Source organism: Tenebrio molitor, chromosome X (assembly GCF_963966145.1).
Source record: "Tenebrio molitor chromosome X, icTenMoli1.1, whole genome shotgun sequence".
Lineage (NCBI taxonomy): Eukaryota > Metazoa > Arthropoda > Insecta > Coleoptera > Tenebrionidae > Tenebrio > Tenebrio molitor.
Window position 1 is genome coordinate 3,901,368 of NC_091055.1, and position 21,210 is coordinate 3,922,577.

A 21,210-nucleotide genomic window follows, 5' to 3' on the forward strand; every position below is an offset into this window, starting at 1 on the left:
TTTTCCTCTGATTATATTGTGTTCAGAAAGGATCGTAATTTTAGTAGAACTCATCAGTCCAGAGGTGGTGGCGTTGCTCTGGCTGTTAGATCTACATTGTCAGTGAAGCTGATGGATGTAGATTTAGCCTTTGATAATCTACCGGAAATTGATTTCATTTGTGTTAAGGTTCATAATGTCAACTCCACTATCTACATTTGTCTTGTATATATTCCTCCTGGTCTGACTTTGCATAGATATCATGAATTTTCTTATGCTTTCCTTTCCTTGCGGTTTCTGCATGGTTCTAAAATAATTTTCTTGGGTGATTTTAATGTCACTGAATACATTACCTTTTTGAATTTAGATCAACTTCGGGGTAATGCAGTTCCGATTTTTCATATTTTAAGTGAGTTATCTATTCAGCAGCATAACTCTATTACTAATGATAATGATCGGCTACTCGATTTGGTTCTGTCGAATTTACATTGTAGTGTGACCAGGGGTGAGGAGGGTCTTGTCCCTGAGGATCCTCATCATCCATCTCTTTTGGTATCCATTGACGTTAGAATCAAGATAAGGAAGTTCATTTATGGTGTTGATGATGGTGATAATTTTAATTTTAGGGCAATTGATATGGAGATGGTGCGTAACGAACTTCTTCTTATAGATTGGTCTTTTCTTGAGAGCTATGAGGATGTCGATTTGGCATGTCATGGTTTCTACAATAAGTTATTTGAGCTGTTTGACTTAATTGTTCCAAAGAAAAAAAAACGTAGGCATAATTATCCGCCTTGGTTTTCGTATGAGCTTATTAAGAAAATTAAGTTGAAACACAGAATATTGAAGAAATTTAGGGTATCTGGCAAACTGTGTGATCTGGAGAAATATAGAATGTTACGTCGAGATATTAAAGGTGATATTAAAAGGCAGTATGATCAATACGTTGCTAAAGCTGAGGCTGACATAAAGAGAGATCCTAATAAGTTCTGGCAGTTCGTCAAATTCAAACAGAACGGTACTGGTATTCCTCTTAATATGACTTTTTCTGGAGCGGAAGTTTCTGGCGCTGATGAGATTACGGGAGCTTTTGCTAATTATTTTGAGTCTGCTTATTGCGAAAAAGCTTCAGTCATAGAGTCATCTGTTGAAGAATGGAGTACATCTTGTAATTTCTTCTTAAATGCTGTTAACGAACAAGATGTTTTGAATGCAATATCCAAACTTAAGTTGAAATTCACAGCTGGTCCTGATATGATCCCATCATTTCTAATCCGTGAATGTGTTGAGGTTTTCGTTTCTCCTTTGGTAGTGATTTTCAACTTGTGTTTGAAGACTAATGCGTTTCCTGCAATTTGGAAAACTGCAAGGGTTGTGCCGGTTTTTAAGAAGGGTGATCGCAGTTGCATTGAAAATTATCGGCCTGTTTCGATCTGCAGCAATTTTTCTAAAGTATTTGAATTCATAATATCAGATACCTTGTCTTTTCATTTTAAAAGTTATATCTCAGAGTCACAACATGGCTTTGTGAGAGGTAGGTCAACGATATCCAATTTATGTACTTTCACACAGTATGTAGCTAATTCAATGGATCTGGGCCTCCAAACTGATGTGATATATACTGATTTTTCAAAAGCTTTTGATAGGCTGGACCATGAAATCCTTGTCAGAAAGCTGGAGACATTGGGTTGCTCTTCTAACTTTGTAAATTTTTTGTATTCTTACCTGAGTGGTCGTAAACAGTTTGTTAGTGTTCATGGACACCACTCTAATGTTTTTGATTGCTCCTCTGGTGTGCCTCAAGGATCTGTGTTGGGACCGCTACTCTTCAATATTTTTATTAATGACATAATTGAGGATCTTTCAGTATCCTGTTTGCTGTACGCAGATGACATGAAGATTTTTACGTCTATTAAAGAATTTGGTGATTGTGTCAGGTTGCAGGATAATATTGATTTAATCTCCACTTGGTGCATACGAAATAGCCTTCAGTTAAATATAACCAAATGTATTGTAATGACTCTTAGTAATAAAAAACAAAAGTTTGAATTTGATTATAATATTGATGGTGCTGTTTTGGAGAGACCTGAATTGGTTTCTGACTTGGGAGTGCTGTTTGATAATAAGCTGTCTTTTACAGGCCACATCAACTCTGTTATAAAAAAATCCTGGAAGACCTATGGCTATATTATTAGGAATACCAGAGATTTCTCTAATATCTCCACATTAATATACTTATTTCAATCATTTGTCAGAAGTAAACTTGAATATGCGTCGATTGTTTGGTTTCCTCATCATGCTGTTCACATTGCTAGTATTGAACATTTGCAGCGTAGATTCTTAAAATACTTGTGTTTCAGAGAGGATGGACGCTATCCTCCTATTGGATATTCACAGACCATTTTATTAGAACGTTTCTCGTTTAAAACCTTATCTGAACGCAATAAATTAATGAATTTATTGTTCTTGTACAAAATCGTTCATAACTTGATTGACTGCTGTTCTCTGCTCAGTCAGATTAATTTTTGTGTTGGTAAGCATTCTATTACTACTCGTAGTAAAAACTTATTCTATTTATCAACTCCGAGAACGGATTTTCTTAAATTTTCTCCTTTGAACAACATGCTCAATATTTCCAACTCTGTCGGTGATCTTGTTGATCTGTTCTCCTGTAGCATTGAAGTGTTAAAATCGTTGGATTTGTCGGATATTTAATTTGTATAGGTCGAATTATACGTGCTCTTTAATTGGGATTTTCCTGTTGAGCATGAAATTAATAATAATAATTATAAAATTAATAATAATAATGAAGATGGTCTAACACACTATCATCATTGGATCAGTGAAGTTAAGCAACGCCGGGTGCGCTCAGCATTTGGATGGGTGGCCGGCACAAAAACCGGGTTCAACACTTCGCAGCTTCATACTTGATTTCAGTACTTCAGCCATCAAGAAAAATCTTTTATATCACATTTCAGAATGTTTCATAAAAGCCCTAATAGATGTAATATCTATAATCCCTTGTATGAACACACTCCGACGTGGATGTCATGTAAAAACTGGGCGTAATGTAAAATAAACGATAATATGTAAGACGTAGTGATTTCAAATGAGTTATCATTACTTGATATAAATATCCGTAACGATAAAAAAATCCGGCCTGGATGCCGCGACCTCTTTTTTTAAGGTAATAAATTATGATATTTAATAGAAATAATATTTTATTTCGTAATAGAACGTTTTATTATTATTAGAGGTAAGTTTAATTTAATAAAACGTGAAGTGCCCTGATTAAATGTAAATGTTTGTGTTGTGAAGATTTTGAAATTAATCACCGTCAAGAATTTCAGTCGTTACATGGTTTCAGGAAAAAATGGAAACAATTTTGCTAATTGCGTACGTACTCGTTACGGTGAGACACTTGGTGTGAATATTTAAGCCGAAAGAATGAACGAGGGTGGTTTATTTTGTCTGGTCAATAGTGTGGCAAATTTGTAAAATTAAACATTTGCTGTTTTCGGTTGGCATAATTATGGTAATGTGGGAGATACGAGTTTGTGAACAGAAGGGTGTAGGGTTGGCGTGATAAGGTCCTCCTTGAGGTATAAAAGGTGTTTATGAAAACTGTAGATAATCTGGAAATTTAATATATTTTCGTAAGTAGGTGGAAAAAATTGGGACATGCTACAGAATATTTTAAAAATAATTACATCGGATATTATCCTTTATTCACCCGCGACGTAAATTCCTTTAATCGAATATTGTTATTTGAGATAAAATACAGAAAGGATGTGTTAAGGAAACAGAGATAAATTTGAGCAGCCAATATAAATTTACAAGGAAATAATGTGGTAATGAGTGATTTGATTCGGTCGAAACCGTGGATGAAATTAATGTTAAAAGGGAAAAAATATGTTTATTCATTTAATAGCATTATAAAGTTTTGAGATGAAAATATGCTCAGCGTTATGTTTCTTGTCAGAAGATTAAGGATAATATGATTTAGCAATTTTTTCTCCACGCTGAGTCCAAAAGTATTGCATTCTAGAGAAATTAATTAAAAAAGTTTAAATTTCTTACATAAATCTCGATGTAATTTATTGTTCTTTATTTACCTGAACATTAGTTTATTCATCTCTTTCTAGAAACCCACTGATACTTTGTCAAACAATTACTTTAATCAGCACAAAGTTAACAATTTTCATTTTCCTGGAATTTCGCTTCATTCAAAAGTAAGGTATTTCATTGACATTCCTAAAGAAATCCCGAAAAACAAATATTCCTAAACATTCACAAACATTTTAATTGCTGAACTTGCTTCCTCCTCGAAATTATTGTTCATCCAAACCTCATCCCCGACCACTGACAACAAACGCGGTCATCTTTGCTTACTCTAACACAAAGAATCTTCCGCCCAAAAACTTCGTAATTAACAAAACACACCTGCCGAAGACAAAGCTTCGACTAATCATTTCAACAATTTCCTTTGAAACAACTCCACTCGCTCATGTAAGAAACGGATAAATTAAATTTCAATGCGAACGTATTTTTGCCATTCACTACGATCCACAGATTTTTCGTCGGGAGTTTCCACTTATGTGATTTCCGTTTACATTAACCGGTCCTCGGTCGAGGAACATTTAAAGAATTTTCATAATTTCCTCAATTCCGCGTACTTCGCACGACAGAGTAAATTGTCATGGCTCGAAAAGAACAGCTCGAAAAAATTATTTTAAATAAAAGAAAAAAATTACTACGCGCGACGTGTCCGTGTACAGTCAGTTCGCAAAGTAATGTCGATCAAAACAAATACAAAGGGATAACGGTCGCCTTTAACATTTACCAGTTGCGTGATTATTGATCGATCCTTTCGTAATTTTCACAGTTTTTCGTATGAGAATAAATTGTCAAAAAAAAAATTGAACATAATTTTTAAAAATTGGAAAGAAGATATGTATAATATGTATACGATGTGTGCGTACAGTGCTTTCAGAAAATAATGTCAAAACAAGTGAAATAAAAATACATAAAGCGATATGTGTACATATATTAAAAGCATGTATTTTACAAAATGAAATAATTTTCTTAAATGAAAAAAAAAATCATAATGTTTCCAATTATTTATTCTTTGCAAATAAAAGTATATTGTCACGAAAAACTGTTGAACAAGATAATTCTAAATAAAAATACACTTTTAAAATGCTGTAAATGCAGTTTTCAGCATATCTCACGAGTTAAAAAACCTACAACTATCGTTCAAATTTTTAGCAAAGAATAAACCACAGCTGCTGTCAAATAAATCATTAAAAACTAACTGGGGAGTCGATCTAAAATTTGTGGGATAACTAATTCAGCTCTATACAGTCTGAAAGTTTGGTTACCACACTTCAGAAAATAAATTTACTTTGGAACGCTAGCATAAGTAATTTTAAACTAACGAGAATTAATTTCTGACAATCTACATGCCCCATCAAAATTAATGTACCGGATTTTTTTTTCAAAATAGCCTACAGGCAATAATATACATATACAGGCTGTCCCAGAATTGTCTCCCCAGAGGAAAAAAGGAGTATTTGAGTAAATATGATAATCTGAATGTTAAAGAAAAAAGTCCTATCTCAAGCGATAATCGAGAAAAAACATCCTAAACTTGACCAATCAGAGTTGAGCACCATCAAGTTAGAGACCGCAATTTTGCGTTGCCGGCGGTTCGAAGTCAAAATTCCAAGTAAACTTTTCGCTGATTGTTGCGATATTAATTATTTTTGCTATCTAGCAACCTGTCCGATTTTTTAATAATATCTGAGGACGAGCTTCTGGGATTGGTGAAATTGAAAACTTTATGTGAGCTACAGGAAACTGTATTTTAGTCATCTTCGAGTCTCTTTTGCTGTCGGCACATGTCTGTTTTCTATGGGGAGGCAGTTCTGGGACAGGCTGTATATAATAAGAATATACAGGGTGTATTAAAAACGGCGCGTAATATTTACATGACATGATTCTATGTTCAAATACAAGCAAAAAACTCTAGTACAAATTTACTGTTAACCCTCTGCTCATGGAGTTATTAACAGTCCAACTTGGAGATTTGCTTCGATGGTAATGGAGAAATACATTTACATAAATAGTATCAATAACACATAATTCAACAAATAAAATAAATATTCCAGCACTGATTTTACCATTTTGATTATTGGTTTATTTGTAATTTCGTTTTTAAACATGTGAAGTCTTTGCTGTTCATAAATTGTGAAGGTATTCCAACATTTATACTAAGCTAGAATGATTTTTCGAACTTAAGTAAAGTCAGAAAGTAACATGGATTGTGGGTAATGTCATTTTTGATAATAATAATATGTAGTTTCAAAACTATTCGTCTTACAATAAGACCAAATTCAAATTAGAATTTTTTGTTTGGTATAGCGTAGATTCGTGTGACATAAATTTGTATTATGCGCCACTTTTAATACACCTGTATAATAATCTCCTTTAAAAAAAAAACATAATTTTTTTTTCAATTTTTTTTTTCACTTATTATTCTTTTTTTTTTAATTACAGTGTTTAATGATAGTTTCTGTACAAAGTGAGCAAATTGTGATTTTCTTGAAATTATTTGTTGTTTATTCAGCTGTTGTGTTTACTTTATTTCATTCTAATTACGGGAACTCGAATAAAATAAACATTTGTTGTTATTATTATTTTATTAGAATAATAAATGTTATTAAAAAATACGAATTTTTAGTGAAATAAAAAAAATACAGAGGAAAAAACTGTGATAATAATGCATTGCAAATCCATCAATTTTATTTGAGCAATGTTATGGTTGAATTGGGTTTATATGCGTTACACGTAAAAGAAAATTAAGATTCATGAGAGTACAGGTCTGTATACTTGTTTCCGTGCTGTTAAAGAGAGTGTTATAGAGGCCTTAACTCCCCAAGCACTCTTGGGAGTACCAGACTAAATGAGGACTGGCCTCCTGCGAATAAAGTACTTAGATAATTATTATTTTTGACGCGGCACATCATTGTAAACTTGTAGCTCCAATTGTAATATGTATTCATCGTGTTTAAAAATTAAATAATTTATTGTAAAAACGGAGTGTAAAAAGTGCGGTCTAGAGTGTACACGTGGGTTCCACCCAAATTTGTCAAACAATGACGTAAACGAACGTGTGTAAAAGTGCAATAGTATATCATTAATTATCCTAATGAACGTGGTGAAATTTACACCGTGAAAAAGGGTTGAGAAAGTCAGATATAAAGCAAATAATCCGTCATTCAAATTAGAGTTATATTTTTTCATAATGTAGCAACAGTGCGTAATTGATATTTATGGAGGTAGAAGAGCTGGAATGCAACAATCTGGAGCAAAATTTAAATACTTGCTGGCTCCAAATCGATGATAATTATGATGATCAGATGTACATTCTGTCAAAGAGTCATAAATTGGGAAGCCCTTGCAGGAATATTGACGCAGATAGAAGTGTTAAGCCCTGGGGAATATCACTGTGTTACTGCACCGATACTCAAATGTTGAGTGGAAAATTCAAATAGCTCTCACTATCCCTCAAAGTAATTAGTTATTACCACAAAGAGAACGTTCCCTTCTAACGGCGCACCCTACTTTATTAAGACATATTAAAAGCCCCACAAGACACTGTTTTACCTCGAGTATTTAAAGTGGAAACTGAATTTTATTTTAAAATTTTGGGAGGGTTCCGGAGTAAGTCGCAAGACAGTGAATCATTCTCTTTCATATTTCCCATCGCCCGTGTATTTAATAACTACCAAGTGCAAGCTCGACATCAGAAGGAGTCAGTCGTGTTTTGAATCTGCAAAGAAGCGTCCAAGCAGAATATTTTAATTACAAACGAGATCGTAATTTACATTGCACAAGCACATACCTACCCACAGAAAAACTTTATGATTAACCAAAACGTATTTGTCATCGTAATTACAAGATGGGTATCTAAATAACTGCAAAAAGGGTTAGTTTCTCTCGGCCGCAATCTCATTATCATTTCGTATCAAACAAAAACATATTTTCATTTCTACTCGTTATTGTAAACCAATCGCAATGAGAGCCACGAAAGGTAATCGATATTCGGTGCCAAATCATTCTCTGTCATCAAAGACAGTTGCACCTTGACCAAAAATGTTTTCAAGAAGAGGCTGTTTTATTTTTTGACCTGAGTACATTTTGATACTTTGCAGAAAAAATATACAGTGCCCACGATTATTCAATAAGGATCAGTTCAGGAAAAAATGCTGGCTCTTTAAAACCTCCGTTCATAACTCATCATCAAAAATTCATCAACTGTGTTTATACAGGGTATTTCACGAATCGACGGAATTGAAAATGCAACCCACAATACATTCGCACAGTAAAGCTGGATATGGATGCGGAGAATATCCAGATTTGTTTTGCCGATGTATTATGGGTTGCATTTTCAATTCTGTGGGGCTCATTACACTCGTGAAATACCCTGTATTTTTATTTGATATTTTTTATTAAATATTATTGGGCAAATACATACAGGGTGTAACAGAAAAAAGTGCATTTATTTTAATTAATAATAGTACTCATCAACTACAACAACTTTTCTCAATAAGTTTCTTGGAATTTGCAAAATTGAATTGCCATTTGTCCCCCTTTATTTTGACGTGCCGTTCACGTTGACTGCAATTTTATAAATCTGAAAAGTTTTTTCAACAGGAATCGTAAAAACTGAATGTTTTTATTCCCTTCGTATTGCATTTGATGAATAAAATGGTTTCACTTTCGTTTGTTTATTTTATTACTGCTGTTTTTCTTAAATGTCATGAGAAGTTACAATTGCGCTTCATGAATAAAAAGGTTTCACTTTCGTTTGTTTTTTGTTACCTCTTTGTTTTGTTTCTTTATTAAATGTAATTAGATTAAAATCGTTCCATAGGTGGGTAAGCAAATCTTTAGTAAATTTAGATTAATTTTTAAAACCCTTCAGAATTTGTTTTCGAAAAAAAACTATTTAGAAAAGTTATTGTAGTAGATGAGTCCTATTACCAGTTAAAATAAATGCACTTTTTTCTGTTACACCCTGTATATTTTTTACATTCTATTTAAACAAAAACAATTACAAAGTATTTTTATATTTGGTTTAAAATATCTAAAACATTATTCACATTTATTTTGCTTTACTTTTAATCGAACATTGTCGAGTAAAAATATTTTTTAATCTCTTTTAGATTCCAGTTTTAAAATTTATCAACTATGTTTCAAAACGTTTATTGAGGAACAAATGCATAAACATTATTTAACGGTCCAAAAATACTTAACTGATTTTTAAGAACATCGCTTTAGTTCATTAAACTATCACAACTTTAGTTAGGTAATTATAAATAGTTTTGTAAAAATCAGTAATTCTGCAGAATCTACTAGAACAAATATTTATTTAGAACATTTTTCTCACTTTCCTCTACTTGTTGCTAAATACACTGACCGGCACAAAAAACGACTCACTTTGAATTTTATTAATATAATTAATTAATTCATTGTCCTAGAAATTTTTTTTTGGTATCATGTTGCATTGATGTGTTATTTAAATTATTCTTTGCCAAAGAATATCCGACAAACAAAACATTAAACACAGCAAATTATATTTTAATGAAATAAAAATAAAAGTAATTTTTTAGAAAAAACTTTGTTATGAAAAATTGCCAAAATTTGAACAGCATTTTTGAATTAGTATCTCGTATTGTCAAATTAAATCTTTTAACACGTCAACCGACAAAAACACAACATGGAAGTAGCGCAAATTTTCTAATAATTTATTTAAACAAAACAATTCGGTTACCATGGTGACCATAGCACTCCCGATCATTGAAAATATCCCAATTTAACTATCATAAAGAAAAATAAGCAAAAATATAATTTCAAGATCATGTATTAAAGAAATCATAATGAGTCGTTTTTTGTGCCGATCAGTGTATTATTGAATAATATCTTTTACAGCTTTTTATGTAAACAAAAACATTAAGCATCTTACTATACGATTTTCAATAGGTCTCAGTTCAGGAAAAATGCTGGTCAGTTAACGAGTCTGTGTGATAGGCTTTTGTAAAGTGTTTCTAAGTATAAAAGACTTATTTCCTATTCTGAGAAATTCTACTTTCTATCCATTCTACTATCTAATTATTTTTCAGCGATTTCATTTAATTGCAAATAAAATATTTTATTATTATTTTGATAGAAAAGATGCAACAAGATAAAGTACGACCGCACATCGCACCATTTTGACAGTAAGTACAGTCACTTGTGTCATACAAATAAGTGCCTAAGAATTCTATTTATAACAGAAGATATTACAAATAAAATGTTTGAGTAGGTAATATTTTATTTAAAAGGAATCTTTTTAGTCTTCTTGACAAAAACATTCAATCGAAGTGATTCTTTTTTTGTTAATGTAATACTGGACCAACAAATGCCAGTTATCATTCATTTGTTATTTACTTATTTATTTTCTTTTGATATGTAAATCTTTGTACGTTTGTAAATAAATTGGTTTGAGCAATTTGGTTGTTTGACACGTTCTCCCACGCAGCACAATACATACTCCTTAAAATCCGAATTTGAGTTACCACATGCATCATACGATAACAAAATTGAGGGGGCTTAGACCACCCTAGCCCCCCTTCCGCTGGCAACGAGTGCGGTCACTGAATCTATTTACCCCATTTTACCAATATTTCAAATCAGCCAACGCACGCACAAATGTAAAGAAATTATGTCGGGGTGGTTTATTACTTTTTGTTTATTCAAATTTTGCGGCGAGCGGGTTAATAAGTGACCTTCGCTGCAAAATTAATAAAGCGATTTGCCAAAATTGAAACAAAAATTAATTTTAATTTGTGGGGAATAATAAGAACAGGGTTTTATTTTTAGTGGTAATTAATTAGAGGTTTGAAGGAACCAGAAGACGAGGAGTAATTAAGAAAATGCAAATTATAAATAATGGTTCGTTGTGATGCGTATTTTGTTTATACGTTTTTTGAGACACGTTGGTGGTTCGATAAATAAAAAAGAGGTTGACAGGTATAGATCTAACAATGCCGGTAATCAGAAGGAACTCATTATATCGTACGTCCGGTATGATGGCTGGATAAACAGTGTGGAGGAAGCATTTTCACCCCCCGTCATCGGACATTAGATATCTCCATTAATATAAATTAGTGAATATACGTCAGTTTAGCTTCAGACATTTACCGACCATCCCTTCATCAACTTTTTACCTTATTGCTTTGTTTTCACCTTTAACCTAATTTAGGTTTGATGTCGAATGTGGTTAAGCAAACGTATTACGTTAAATATGCATGCTAGAAGGAGATTAATGTGCTGACCCCGTTTATTTCCCATTCAGTTTTTATTTTGGATCGTGAGGAAACCGTCGGACAAATCCCCAACTATCACACCTCGATAAAAATCAAACTACAAAAGGGTTTTAGTACAACATTTGAGCCTAATTGCCTCTCTAAAAGTGATGAAGTATTTTATAAACTCTCTTAAAGAGCCGATTTTTGAATTGAGCTAATGATGAAGACTTACAGAAACTGAAATTCGCCTTTAGGCAATTTATGAACTTTTCACCAAAGTATACTGGACTTTCAGAAGTAATAAAACCGTTATATCCTTTAAATACTTTTTAGGATTATAACATAAAATATTTTTTAATCACTTCATCTTAATTATAGCATCTCCTCAGTAATTATCTTGTAATAACACTAATTACTTGCTACGATCATTTTATAATCTAATTTATGAACCTGCCACAAACCTAACAAATCTCCCAAAGAAAAATTACTCTAAATGTTTATTACCCACTTAATTAGGTACACTCAGGTCGCACACCTTCCCTGTAAACTTTTAAATTCAAAGACACCTTTAATTTTGGAATGAGAATGATAGGTCCTCGAGACTATCGTCAATTCGCTTAGATTTATTGTGATGAAATCCTGAACAAAATTGAACTTCTCGATCCTTTTTTCGTGTCATTAGTTTGGTTCTTGCACTCTCTCCGAGGTATCCAACGCCTCCGTCTGATGTCCTCAAATCTAATAAATGAAACTGACAGCTTTATAAATAAACATTTACCCCAAAATAAATATTCGATATCACAACTTTTCGCTAAACCAAAATCATTCAAATTTTCAAAGTTCAGTCGTGTTAAAAAATTCATAATTAATATTACCTCACCCGAAAGCTCGTCGTCCAGAAACGCACGTTTTAAACAAGAATTGTATTTTGGTCGCAACCGGTCGGCAGAGTTTTAAGCACATTTTAAGTCCAGGGAATGTTAATTCTTAATTAACATTCTCGGACTTAATGCTCACTTTCGTCACCTCCACCGTCTACTTAATACGATGAGCTTTAAATCTCGCCAAGTGAGAGCTTTCGGCGAAAATATCTCCGAACAAGTTGTGTAAGTATTGTGTGCTCAATTTATAGATTTAATTTCACTTGTTTCTAAATAAATCCCCAGTCCTTGCTCTCGCCACCGCTCAGACAGCAATATGTTCACTTTTTCTCGATCTAAAAATATTATGAACCTTCGAGTCGAGTGCGACGGTACTTGGGTAATGAAAAGAAAATGTATATCCTTTTTTGTTCTATTCAATTCGACGTTACAGAGGACGCAATTTTAAAATAAAAAAATTATAAAACCAACTCTCCAATTGTAAAGCGACATCTGCACACACAAAAAATCTAGGTAAAATGATCGCAAAAGAGGGTAAGAATGGTGCTTGGCTTCGAAAGTACCAACTTCATCGTTCAATGAATATTTAATTTATTTTTTTTTTAGGATAGACTGAGATATCTCGACGATCTTAAACTTTTTGCAATCTTGGCTAAATTATCTGCGACAAGACCAAAAGTGGTTTTCGAAAAATACTCGAAAGCTTTTACGTCTCTCACACGCTAAGTTACACCATTTATAACACACATAATGTAGTTCCTCATTTAATCTTCTACTAACTTTGCTACATTGTGGAATACATAAATTTCTAAAATATTCCCTTTAAACTGGTAATTTGACGAAGTTGTTAAATCTGACGTGTGGATGTTCAATTCTTAATAATCTTCTTGAAGTTTGAAGTCTTCTAAAAATTTTATTACCCTCTGTTAACATTCTCAATGTGGGATCTACAAATAGAAAAATAACCATTACTTAATCTACTTGACATTTGTAAGGAGTACAATTCCTTACAGGAATTATGACGAATTATTTGTTGGTGGCTCCATTTTACTTATACTTAATGGCTGTAGACGCCTGAATTATTACAAATCTATACATAATTAATTAAAATCGCTTCAATCAAGACAATCAGACGCTAACTAATGGATGTTACGTGGATAGAATAACTCACGGTGAAGTAAGGAATGGGAGTCAAAGGAAATACGCATAAATACTCGTAGCTGGCCACAATTTGCAAATACTATTACTTATTCGAGAGAAAAAGGAACAGCAGGACATATGATGAACACAGATCCATAAACAAGACTAACGTAAAATATAATAGATACAAGGATGTTCAGTTCTGGAGAGAAGTCAGTGCTGACATCTACCTCACCGTGAAGTATAAATCTCTGGAAGAAAGGACACCACGTTGGAGAGTTCGACACAAGAAGTACAGATGGCGCACCAATATCATGGTTCCAAATCATGGTTCTATGTGCAATTATTTTATTATTTGATGTTATACAATCAAAATATTGTCATAACTTAATCGCGAATTACTGCAACGACAAGTTTCAAGTACTTGTAATATGCAAGATTTTTTTTATTTTAAATTGAATTAGTATTTCAATACTTAATCAAGAATTATTACGTTTCACAAGTTTCAGTTTAAAAGCAATTTCAGTATACATTTCAAGTCAGAAATAAGAGGGTTGAGGAATTGCTACACAAGAACCCTTCACTTTTAACACATTCAATGATGCATACTTACTGTGTATAAATACCAAAACCCCACCTGTAAACTATTTTATTTAAACACTTCGTCGAATGCACAATCGAATCTGTACAGTTGATTTTCAAGATTAAAAATCAACTGATAAAACACGAATTGAAGAATGAGGTCCACCTTATCAATTTGCGTAATATTAGTCGATTTTTACTAGAAATGGTAATCAACGTCGACTTTCGTTTTCATTCAAAGACCTTTTTCTAACACAAACCGCGATTAAATTGTCTTCCATAGAGTCCTCAGATAGTGGTGTCGCAACCACGCTTCCTACAAAACATTGTCAAAACAACAGGCAATCGAGTATTTTTACTACATTACAATATCAAATTTTACTGGCTGCCTGTACAGTCTTTCTTCTCCATTCTTACTGCAACCAGCTCCTAAAAATATTTTATAACATTAACAAATATTTCAGTACATTTCAGTACCGTTTGGTGGATGATAAGACATTTTTCTACACAGACCAAACAACTGTAAGACTCCCGATGAATTGATTCAACGTACAAAATAAAGAAAATCGAAATGTTTTTCTTTCTTATTTATTAACACCTTCAAGGTGTCTGCATGTACCACACCTTTGCTCTCATATTGCCTTAACCGATGACAAATTGCGCAATTGGGACTTTTCCTAAATTTTGAACTGTTAAAAAAACTTTGGTTTGCGATCACCAGAGGCGGATTTTCATTTTTTCTCATGTTTGTTTTTTTATTTATTGTCATCCATATAATCGGATAAACAGTCAATATTTCACTCAAGTTAGTTATTTTTGTATAAAATATAAAATACCCAGGATTTAAATTTTGTCGCTGCGGTCCTAGTTAAATAAAACTTTTTTTTATATAGGTATATAAGACTATCTTAGTATTATACAAAATTATACTGCGTGTCCCAAAATTCGCGGAACAACGTAGTAGTACGTTGTTAAGTAGTAATTAAGATATCAGGTAAAAATGTTTGAAAAAAAAATTCTTTTTTGTAGAAGATATGGACCTATTCGTTACACTAAATGTGGCAACATTTAAAAACATTCTATGCATTCCAATAGTCTGCAAATATTTCATTTTTGTTGTACATATCCCTGGAAATGAGAGGGAAAAATCAAAGCCATGTTGCCGCAGGCTATTTGAGGTAAAACGAACATAAAATTACGACTTGGAAATGCTGGAAATAATGAAGAAAATAATTGCAAACCTGATCACAATCGTTCAGAATTATTAGGTCACTAGCTAGTAAAAGACAAATAGTCAAAATCTTTTTTAATATTTAAAATAAATGAGATCAAAGCTGCACCTTTTGAGCCCCCATATCTTCAAATTTAAGAGGTATAGAATTTTTTTATTATTTTTCTCATTATTTTCTAACATAAGTTGACATTGCCTCATCGAGTTGTTCCGCGAATTTTGGGGCACCCAGTACCTATAGTTCATGCGTATATTACTATATTCTGAATCTACTTTAAAAAAAGTTTTTTACTTGCGCGTATTGATTCTCTCAAGTGCATAAAAATTTTATGTTGCAATTTTTTAGTCAATATAAATCCGCCCTCTAGTATTACGCTACGTTGTAATTAAACTGCCTTCTTTAATAACGTTAAAATAAGCTACCATTTTATATGTTATTTAATAAGAAGTCGAATTTTGTATGTAGTATAAACATGTTATACTTATTTTTTATTACATTACTCTTTATTATTTACATTATGTGAGGGTACCATTTGAATGGTACAATGGCCAGCAATAAAAACTAGCCATCACTTTTCGGTCACATCAAAATCCAAATGTGTAATTAATGCTTTAATGTCAGAATGTCACAATTGACACTTACATTGAAATGATGGCTAACTTTTTTTGCCGGCCACTGTATGCAACATTTTATACAGAGTTGAGCGCAAGGACAATATGTCTTTCACTTTCAGACTGACTTATCAATATAACATAAACGAAGTCGTTATTCTCTGACAGAATTATATAACAATTTTGCTTTGGTTTGCTCAGTTATATTCTAATATTGCAAATTGAAAGACTCATTTTCTGCAGAAAAACATACTTGTCCCCGATTTCTGCAATCTGCAACTCATGTGCATCTGTCAAAATTAGTTACGTAACGTAATTTTGAATTGACAGTGACATTTGACATTTGTCAAATTGTCACCGTTAGAGTTTTGTATGTAAACATTATCTGTATTTTATATTTCGGTATGTTAATGAAGTTTATATTGATAGTAGCATTATTATTAGTAAATGGGACCTACAAAAGATTCGGTAGAAAATAAGGTCAACCTAGCCAAACTGTCTTTAGAAGAACTGGAAGAACTCTACGAACGACAAAACAATATACTCAAAAACAAGTACTCTATGGCAATTGTTTTTAAAATATTGAATCTGTACTCTTTTTTGTTGTAGAAAAATCGTTCAGCACTTACCTGATAAAGGTAAACAATTACAACAGAAGCTTGAAACAGTTGAAAAAGAAATTGAGTTACGTAAAGATGTTAAAAAACTTGAAAAGAGCATGAAGGCATTAGCAATAGGTAGCCTAAATGAAGAAGTTGCTAAAGAAAATCATGTCCAACACATGTGTAGTATAGAAAAATCACCCACAAAAGATAGGTATAAACCATTTTCAACACTTCAGAAAGAAGATAAAACAAAGAGTGAAAAACCAACACAGTTAATACCTTTGAGAGAATCTATAACTTTATTAACAGAGCAAGCTAATAAATTAACTGTGAGTTTAGTCACATTGTCAGGTCTGTTATTATAAAACACTTTTTCAGATTGAGAAAGCTAGGATAAACATAGAAGAACTAGAGGAAGAACATGTTGAACTATAACTGACCCCAGTTGTCTTTTTACATCTGCCATAAAATATAAAAAAATGTATGTGATGAAATTTTCAACAAAACTTTATTTAAATAAATTAACAATTTTTAACACTTTTGAATACAATAGTTATAAACATCACCTACAATAGCACATGGTAATAGTAAAAAAAAAAAACAACTTGTGGCTGAATCATATGTAGTCAGTAGTATGTCCTTGCTTTTACTTTTGTAAATGGACTAGATACATTTTTTTGAATTGTATTTGACCAATTTAGAAACTGAATCAGATTAATAAATTCCAGATGCAGTGGACATATTACTAAATTTGTTTTGAAGTGAAGTAAAACGTAAAAAAAAAAAAACAAAAAAAGCTCTGCTCTTGCAGGGTTGCGAGAGTACTGACAATGAAATAGATTTTCTTCTGTCTAAAAATAAGAAAATTTCAAGCGAGTATTTCCGAAACTTTTGACCAACTAAATAAACGTGCACAATTCGAAAAATAGCCAATCTTCCAACGAACCGAAAATTTTATTAAATAAACTATCTATCACTGTCACTCCTACTGCCGTTGGCGTTGGGGTCGAGACTGGCCCTGTTAGCTTCGGCCCTTCTTCTCGAATTTTGGGCATCCGACCTGGCTCGTCCCCTCAAGACCACGTTCCCTTGCCTCATCGGTCTGATGCTGACATCCTCGATCGCCATTTCAGTCTTACTCGAACCGTCGCCCATTTTCAAGATCTTCCTGATGTCAGGCTTCTCGCTCCACTCTTTGTTGCCGTTACTTCTGTGCACAGCCGACGAAAGGACCAACTCTTGCACGAACTGGCTCCTGTCCTGTCTGGTCAGATCGGTGGTGGATTGCAGGGACAGCTCTTCCAGGAGTCCGGTCAGGAGGAACTGCGATTGGGGAGAGGGCACGGTCGGGGCGTTGGCTGACGGCTGCTGGATCAGAACCGGACTCGGGTTCAGCATCAGGGTGGAAGTTCCGGAATTAGAAGACGCGTGGGACTCGCGCAGGGACGTCTGGCTTTGTGTTTGGCGACGAGGGTAGCGCTCCAGTTGCTGCCTCGCCGCGTTTACTTGCTGCCGCTCCAACTGGAGCTGCATCTGCAGCTGTTGCAGTTGCGTCGGAGTGCTGCTGTTCGTGTTGCTCGCAGAACGACGAACTCCCGACAGTTGGGACAACAACTCCGCGATCGGATCCACCGTTTCCCTTGATGAAGGAGAAAGCGATGACAAACCGCCAGAACTGAACACACTGTATATAGAAAATTGTATCAAAGCATGGCGAAACTGTTTAGCTAAATCACCAATTCGATAAGCTGTTATCAAGCTTTCTGCTGCGACTAACGCAGACCAATTCGTCTTTCAATACTTTTAAACTGCAGCTATTTTCAACAATTCTCCACGAAACTGAAAATGCCGATAAACCAAAGACACTTTCATTACACTAATTCCATTTCACATGGCTCCAAATGCGTTTTGAAACGAAAAACAAACTTAAAAATCTAGTCTACTCGTAGTCTAATAGTACTAAAATTAAAAATTAATATCTAAATCCTGCGATGCGAGTTATAGTTTTAGCCACCAGTGAGCGTATTTGAAAAATTTATTTTCTAAGTCCGTCTGCCTCAAATTTGTCTCGATATAATACGTTATTTGTTGAAAATACCAGTTCCCAGAAAATTAATGCAAACCGCTGCGAGTGTCAGTCGACACCAAACCATTCTATTTAATTTTATTTTTGTTTATTTTTTTATTTTTCACCATGCAGCTCTACAAAATCGCTATCCACGCTCTGTGTCTTATTTATTTCAGATTTACGCCTTTCTGAAATAAACGGTGTACGACAATACATACCTAAAGTGCATGTTGGAACGTCGCGGCCTTAGAGCCGCCGCCCCTCGTCCCATGTGAGTGGCATTATGCGGAATGCGCCTCACATTATGCCGCGTTCCCACCGGTTCGTCTAAAAATGAAATTAAATCCCTAGGACCGGTGCGATGCTCTAAAGTGAGATGACCGGCGAAATCGTCGGTCATCAAATTGGGGTCGCCTCCTGGCATGGCAGCGCATAATGGACAGACCTTCGAGACATTACTTAAACGTGGAAACGTCAGTGTGGTGCTTACTTACAACTTCGAATGAGGTATCGACGTGATCCGACGATACATGTTCTTGCAACGTGACGTCAGTGAAACCCATTCGAGAGCAATATGGACAAGTGTACGACTGGGGCAATTCCAAACTGGTTAGAGCCTCTCCGCCATAGAAAAAATCTAAAATCGTGACAAGCCTTCATTTAATATTGTTGCCCTGACAAATTAATAACTCTTTTTCTAAATTACCATTTCAATCAAGTACATGAAACAAAATCTCCTTTTAATTTATAAAAAAACTCAGCGTAACCAACGTACTTATTACCGAAAATTCTTTTGCCTAGCATTGTTTTTAACTTTTTTAAAATTTAAAATAGGGGCAAAATAGAAAAAACATTGTATTATATTCGTTTTATAAGCCATTTTGTCGCAATCGCTGCACTCGTCGTGCTCTAAAAAACGCGTGCGACAAAATGGTGTCTCATAAAACTTGTATAACAAATTACTATTAGCTTTTAAATTTCATCATACTTTTATTTTATCATAATACTTATTTTTATTTATTTGATTAACGAAAAGGATGGTATTACAATTTTCCACATGTACTTTTATAACACACCCTGTATCAGAAATTACAAAGGCGGCTATGCAAAACAAACTTCTGGAAACGTGCGGGATAGCTTTAATAATATTAACAGAGTTGATGCGAGATTTTGCCGAAACTTCGCCGAAATTCCAAGAAACAAGGGCGTGCAAGGTAAACCCAATTACCATTTTATTCGTTTCCATTTTAAAAATAGGATTCCATCATGAGTACTTTGTTCTCAAGCGAATTTTTTTTTAACCAAAATCACGTAATGTCAAAATTGACAGTGACAGTTAATTAAGTAACGCCCCACGTTTTGAGAAATTTTGCTTTCCATAGCCTCCCCTTGCTTTATTAATGTATAGGTAAATTGTTTAAGCAAATTTGGAGGTACTTCCCCAGTTTGAACAATTTATGTTTGATTCTATTGCACAGATTATTGTGCTTTTATCGTTTGAGTTATTATTAATAATCACATGACCACAAACACTACTTTAAAATTTTTATTGGATTTAATTAGACTGTGCCAAAAACAATCAAAACGTTAGTAAATGATTTACCAAAGTCAGCCCTGGTGATGATACATTGCATGGGATGGTCTGTAGTGTGCCTCGTATTGGTGGCACCTCCTTCATAACACGCCGCACACAAATCATAATCGTAACAAATTAAACACTTGTATCTTCGCCCCCTAAAGTTACCGATCAAACAAGAATCACAGCTCACACCTGCAACAGGATTGCAATTGATTCTATTGATATTAGGTGATTAATAATCAAGTTGCTTTCTTACCTTCATGACGACTCATGGCAGATTTATGTCCGTTGCTTTTATTGATCTTTTTAATATTTCACATGTAATTGTTGAGATGGGACAACAATTCAACTATTGACGAGGTATAAGAACAACAATTACACCGGATTTGCAAAAAAACAAGCCTCAACAGTGACAGACTGCCTGTTTTACCAACAATGGTCGCACGCAGCGCCAGCTCGCGGGAATTCGGCAAACAAACCAAACCGCCAATTTTAAGTCAGACTTGTTAAATAATGCTTAAAATTAAATTATCATTATTCACTCAAATATGTGACAAAGATAAAAACTTGTATTATTTTAAGCTTATTAAATAAAAACATAAATAAAAAAGTCCAAATTTTCCCATCAGGAGGGATTACGGTAATATTAGTCCAAATAATGGCGTAATAATCGAACTGTCATCTTATAAGTTATATTTTCTAAAATGTTCCAAATTCCTTTCTTCCTCAACTGTATCATTCAAATTTATCTTTTTTCCACAATTGTGATGCCTTTTAACACCCCCACAAACGTATAAATCTTAAGACACACAATATTTCAATATTAAAATGAACCTAACTTGCTATTGCTACAAAAGTCAGGTGATCGTTTACTTGATCACCACAAATAGACCAGTTATTAAAAATTTAGTTAATAATATGAGAATGTATTGTAGTTCCTGTATAGTTTTGTCGTAGTGTTTTCGTCGATATTTTCAAGAATAATAAAATTCTTGACTCTACCGACTTAACACAATGGATTATGTTGAAATCATAGTTTAAGCAACTCTCTGTGTTTTTCAACAAATACTGTTATCAGAATTGACATTAAATAATTTATAGAAGTAGGTACTACATTCGAAGTCTCAAGACTATTTGAGCGTGTGATGAAATTATCTTTCAGGCGAGCATAAAACGTGA

The 21,210-nt window shown here is 33.6% G+C and overlaps 2 protein-coding genes and 1 long non-coding RNA gene across 5 annotated transcripts; 1 reads left to right on the top strand and 2 right to left on the bottom strand.

Moving 5' to 3' along the window:
• Positions 1–12,965: 12,965 nt before the first annotated feature.
• LOC138140132 (uncharacterized) lies at positions 12,966–14,687 on the bottom strand. The gene is made up of 3 exons (XR_011162443.1): positions 14,304–14,687; positions 13,226–14,252; positions 12,966–13,161 (listed from the first exon to the last, which is right to left on the bottom strand). It is a non-coding gene; the product is annotated as an uncharacterized lncRNA (long non-coding RNA).
• A 1,442-nt stretch (positions 14,688–16,129) lies between these two features.
• LOC138139573 (DNA-directed RNA polymerase II subunit GRINL1A-like) lies at positions 16,130–16,921 on the top strand. Its single transcript, XM_069059866.1, has 4 exons — positions 16,130–16,166; positions 16,224–16,333; positions 16,389–16,713; positions 16,763–16,921. Exons 2-4 carry the CDS (start codon positions 16,227–16,229, stop codon positions 16,817–16,819), a joined length of 489 nt encoding a protein of 162 aa, XP_068915967.1. The 5' UTR covers positions 16,130–16,166; positions 16,224–16,226; the 3' UTR covers positions 16,820–16,921.
• LOC138139572 (E3 ubiquitin-protein ligase KCMF1-like) lies at positions 16,874–20,500 on the bottom strand. 3 transcript variants are annotated; one of them, XM_069059863.1, is made up of 5 exons: positions 20,288–20,500; positions 20,056–20,223; positions 18,947–19,089; positions 18,671–18,897; positions 16,874–18,059 (listed from the first exon to the last, which is right to left on the bottom strand). In XM_069059863.1, exons 1-5 carry the CDS (start codon positions 20,301–20,303, stop codon positions 17,351–17,353), a joined length of 1,263 nt encoding a protein of 420 aa, XP_068915964.1. In that variant the 5' UTR covers positions 20,304–20,500; the 3' UTR covers positions 16,874–17,350. The 3 variants fall into 3 exon arrangements, with proteins under 3 accessions (XP_068915964.1, XP_068915965.1, XP_068915963.1); XM_069059864.1 differs by having other exon boundaries at positions 16,874–18,023; positions 20,288–20,499; XM_069059862.1 differs by having other exon boundaries at positions 16,874–18,068; positions 20,288–20,498.
• Positions 20,501–21,210: the final 710 nt, after the last annotated feature.